The sequence below is a fragment of the Cynocephalus volans genome, chromosome 3, assembly GCF_027409185.1.
Source record: "Cynocephalus volans isolate mCynVol1 chromosome 3, mCynVol1.pri, whole genome shotgun sequence".
Classification (NCBI taxonomy): domain Eukaryota; kingdom Metazoa; phylum Chordata; class Mammalia; order Dermoptera; family Cynocephalidae; genus Cynocephalus; species Cynocephalus volans.
Window position 1 is genome coordinate 105,002,783 of NC_084462.1, and position 4,566 is coordinate 105,007,348.

Below are 4,566 nucleotides of genomic sequence, written 5' to 3' on the forward strand. Positions count from 1 at the left end.
ATGGGACACTATCCAGGGCACCAGTAAGTCTGCCCTGGGTTGCTCAACTCAGCCAAGGAGCAACAGGGCATCCAAGCACTTCTCCCCAAGAACCCAAGACCTCACCCATGACCTTGATGACCCAACTAAGTGTCACACACTTCAGCAAGGAACTACTGAGTAAGCCAGTGCCTAGGTCACATAGAAACCCACAGACAACTCTGACATTGAATAAGATTGAAGTAACCACATGGAGACTTCTATGTTCACCCCGAATAAAAACAAAAACCCCCTACCCAACCACCAATATAATAACCTCTATGGGAGGGAGTCTCTCTCCTCAAAAGCCACTCCTGAGTATTAGAAGAAACAACTGCTCAGCCAGCTGCCCAGACATCAATGTGGGGATACTAGAAATATGAAAAAACAAGACAATATAGCACCCCCAAAGGAATGCAATAATTCTCCATTTCCAGCCCCCCAAAAATAAGCCAATGCAATGACTGAAAACCAATTTCAAGAAACAGTCTTAAGTAAACTCAATGAGATACAAAAAACTCAGATAGGTGATACAACAAAATGAAAAAAAACTACCTGGGATATGGAGGAGGAACTTTATAAAGATATAAATACCTTAAAATAGAATGAAGCAGAACTCATGGAACTGAAAGATTCAATCAACAAAATGAAAAATATTACTGAGAGCTTAAGCTACAGGCTAAAAAAGCAGAAGAAAGAATTTCTACCCTCGAAGACAAGCTTTTTGAAATAACCCACATGGACAAAAAGAAAAAAGAATTTTAAAAAACGAAGAAAACCTATGAGACCTTCCAGACAACCTTAAGCATAGAAACATCTGAATTATGATGTTCCAGGATAAGAAGAAGAAGGAAAAGTCATTAAAAACCTGCTTAACAAAGTAATAGTGGAAACTTCCCAGGTACTGGGAAAGATACAGAGACTTCAGATCCAAGAGGATCAAAGATCCCCCAGTCAGATTCGATCCAAAAAGGTCTTCTCTGAGACACTTTATAACAGAACTGTCAAAAGTCAAAGACAAAGAAAAAAATCCTAAAAAGAGCAAGAGAAAAGCATCATCACCTAGGAGGGATTCCCCATCAGACTAACAGCAGAATTCTCAGCAGAAGCCCTACAAGCCAGAAGAAAATGATATATTCTGAGATGATATATTCAAGTACAAAAAGAAAAAAGTGCCAGCCAAGAATACTATACCCAGCAAGGCTATCCTACAGAAATGAAAGGGAAATAGTGTATTTTCTAGACAAACAAAAACTGAGGAGTTCACCACAACACCACCAGCCCTACAAGAAATCCACAAGGGAGTTGAGATCAAGAATCCAAAAAATGATAACCACTACCACGAATACACAAGATAGAATACAACCCGCTGGTAGAACAAAAATGCAAATAAGAAAGAGAAACAAACTACACCTTACCACTTCAAAAACCCAACAAACACCAAAGAAAGACAAAAAAGAGGAAGAAAGGAACCAAACGTATTTAAAACATCCAAATGAAAATTGATAAAATGCCAGGAGCAAGACAAAATCTTTCAATAATAATCGTAAGTGTAAATGGATTGAATTCCCCAATCAAATGACATAGACTGGCTAAATGGATTAAAAAACAAAACCCAACGATATGCTGCCTACAAGGAACTTCCATCACCTGTAAAGACTCACACAGACTAATAGTGAAGCAGTGGAAAAGATATACCAAGCAAATGGAAACAAAAAATGACTAGAAATAGCTATTCTTGTATCAGATAAAATAGATTTTAAGCCAAAAACTGTTACAAAAAAGATGAGGAAGGTCATTATACAGTAATGAAGGGATCTATCCAGCAAGAAGATATGAAAGTCATAAATATATACACCCAGATACATAAAGCAACACTGTCAGACATAAAGAGACGTAAATATAAACCCCCATACAATAATAGTTGAGGATGTCAACATCCTTATGTCAGAACTGGAAGGATCATTTAGGCAACAAATCAGCAGAGAAATACAGGATTTAAACTGCACTTTAGGCCAATTGGACTTGGCAAATATCTACAGAACATTTCATTTAACAACTACATAATATACATTCTTCGCATCAGCACATGGAACATTCTCCAGGATAGACCACATGTTACATGATAAATCAAGTTGCACCAAATTTTTAAAAATTGAAAAAAAGTGAGAAAAGAAGAAAGGAAAAAAGAAAGAAAGAAGGAGAGAAAGAACACAATAAAATGTTAAACTTTTAGAAGGAGAGAACAAACCTACAATTACCAGAGATGGGAAAATGAGAGGGAGAGGATGGATGATGGTTAGAGAATAACTGGGTAAGACACAAGAAGCGTAATAATGATTTGTAATAATGAACATGCTAGTAATATTGATTTGATCATCACATACTGTAAACAAATACTAACAGTAAACTCTGTACCCCATAAATATGTTTAATCAAAAATAAGTAAATATTTAAATAAATGTTATGACTAGCAAGAAAAACACTGAAATCATTTCAAGTATCTTTTCAAGCCACAACGAATTAAAACTAAAAATTAATAACAAGCAAAACTCAAGAACCTAACCAAATAAATAGAAAATAAACAGCAGGCTCATGAGTGACCTATAGGTCAAAGAAGAAATTAAACAGAAAATCAAAAAATTTCTTGAAACTAATGAAAATAAAGATACATCATACAAAAACCTGTAGGATACTGCAAAAAAAGTAAAAGAGGGAAGTTTATTGCAATAACCACTTATATAAAAAGATAGAAAGATATCAAACAACCTAATGTTACATCTAAAAAACTAGCAGACAAGAACAATCCAAAACCAAAATTAGTAGACAGAAAGAAAGAATTAAGATCACAGCAGAACTAAATTCAATAGAGACCCAAAGAAAGATACAAAAGATCAATAAAACAAAACATTTTTTTGAGAAGATAAAATAGACAAACCATTAGCTAGGTTAACAAAAAAAGAAGAAGACAGAAGACCCAAATAATATAAATCAGAAATGAAAAACGAGACATTACAACTGGTACCACAGAAATACAAATAGGAAAACCTGGAGGAAATGGATAAATTTCTGGACACATACAAATTACCAAGACTGAATCAAGAAGAAATAAAAAACCTTAACAGATCAATAACAAGCAATGATAATGAAGCAGGGAGACCCAGATCCTCCTCTTTGTGGTCTTCTCCCTCATCTACCTCCTGACACTCGTGGGGAACACATCCATCATCTGTGATGTGTGGTCAAGCTGGAAACTCCACAAGCCCATGTACATCCTCCTGGCCAACTTCTCCTTCCTGGTGATCTGCTATGTCAATTCTCATGTGCCCAAATTGTTGGCCAACCTCATCTCTCAGGCCAGGAGCATCTCCTATGCTGGCTGCCTGCTCCAGTTCTACTTCTTCTTCTCCATGTGTGCTGCTGAGGGCTTATTTCTGTCAGTGATGTCTTTTGATCGATTTCTTGCTATTTGTAGACCTTTGCACTATCCCACCATAATGACCCATCTCCTATGTGTTCGGTTAGTGATCTGCTGGGCAGGTGGCTTTCTGTGGTTACTTACTCCTTTGACCCTAATATCTCAGGTGCCCTTCTGTGGTCCAAACACTATTGACCATTTTCTGTGTGATCTGGCACCTTTGCTGGCATTGTCCTGTGCTCCAGTATCTGGAATTACTCTGACCTGTGGTATCATTAGCTCTCTCATCATCTTTCTTACCTTCCTGTACATCCTTGGCACTTACTTCTGTATTCTAAGTACAGTGTTACAGGTGCCCTTAGGACCAGGAAGGCATAAGCTTTTCTCAACTTGCGCCTCCCACCTTGCTGTGGTGTCTCTGTTCTATGGTTCAGTCATGGTGATGTATGTTAGCCCAGGTGCTGGGAAGTTTCATGGGATGCAGAAACTTGTGACCTTGTTTTATGCCTTGGCCACTCCATTCTTTAATCCCCTGATCTACAACTTCTGGAACAAAGATATGAAGGAGGCTCTAAAGAAACTTCTGTATGTGTTATTGTGGGAAATCTCTAAAAGATACAAGAGTCAATGTATAATTAGTACAATGCATAATTCATATTTAGGAAAATGAGACATCATGAGACAAATGAGATCATGTTTTGTTTTGTTTTTGTTTTTGTTTTCATTCTATTCTAATTTCATGTATTGGAAAGATAATTTCAAAGACTTCATTAGACCCATCATTTAAATCATAGGAAGTTTTACTATTATGTTCCACATATGTCTGTACTTTATATAGACTTCATTATTTTGCAATTCATTGTAAGATTTTCAAGTATTTCATTATAACTGAGTTTCTGCTTACTCTTTTGGCTTTCATTACGTACTGCTTGGTGTATTTCAATATCCTCAAATACTACCTTCACTGAAGCAAGTTGTACTTTTCTAGAACATAGCAACAGTTGAATGTATTGCAAATGTACAAGTAGTTTACCAATTATCCTTCAGATGACCAGATTTTTTAAAAACCCACAAAAACAAAACCTGCAACATCAGGGACAGTTCTAAAGCACTACCTTTGTATTCTCCAA

The 4,566-nt window shown here is 36.4% G+C and overlaps 1 protein-coding gene across 1 annotated transcript; it reads left to right on the forward strand.

Moving 5' to 3' along the window:
- LOC134372653 (olfactory receptor 11G2-like) lies at nucleotides 1–4,106 on the forward strand. Its single transcript, XM_063090082.1, has 2 exons — nucleotides 1–23; nucleotides 3,173–4,106. The coding sequence occupies exons 1-2, from the start codon at nucleotides 1–3 to the stop codon at nucleotides 4,104–4,106; spliced, it is 957 nt and encodes a 318-aa protein (XP_062946152.1).
- The last annotated feature ends 460 nt before the right edge of the window (nucleotides 4,107–4,566 follow it).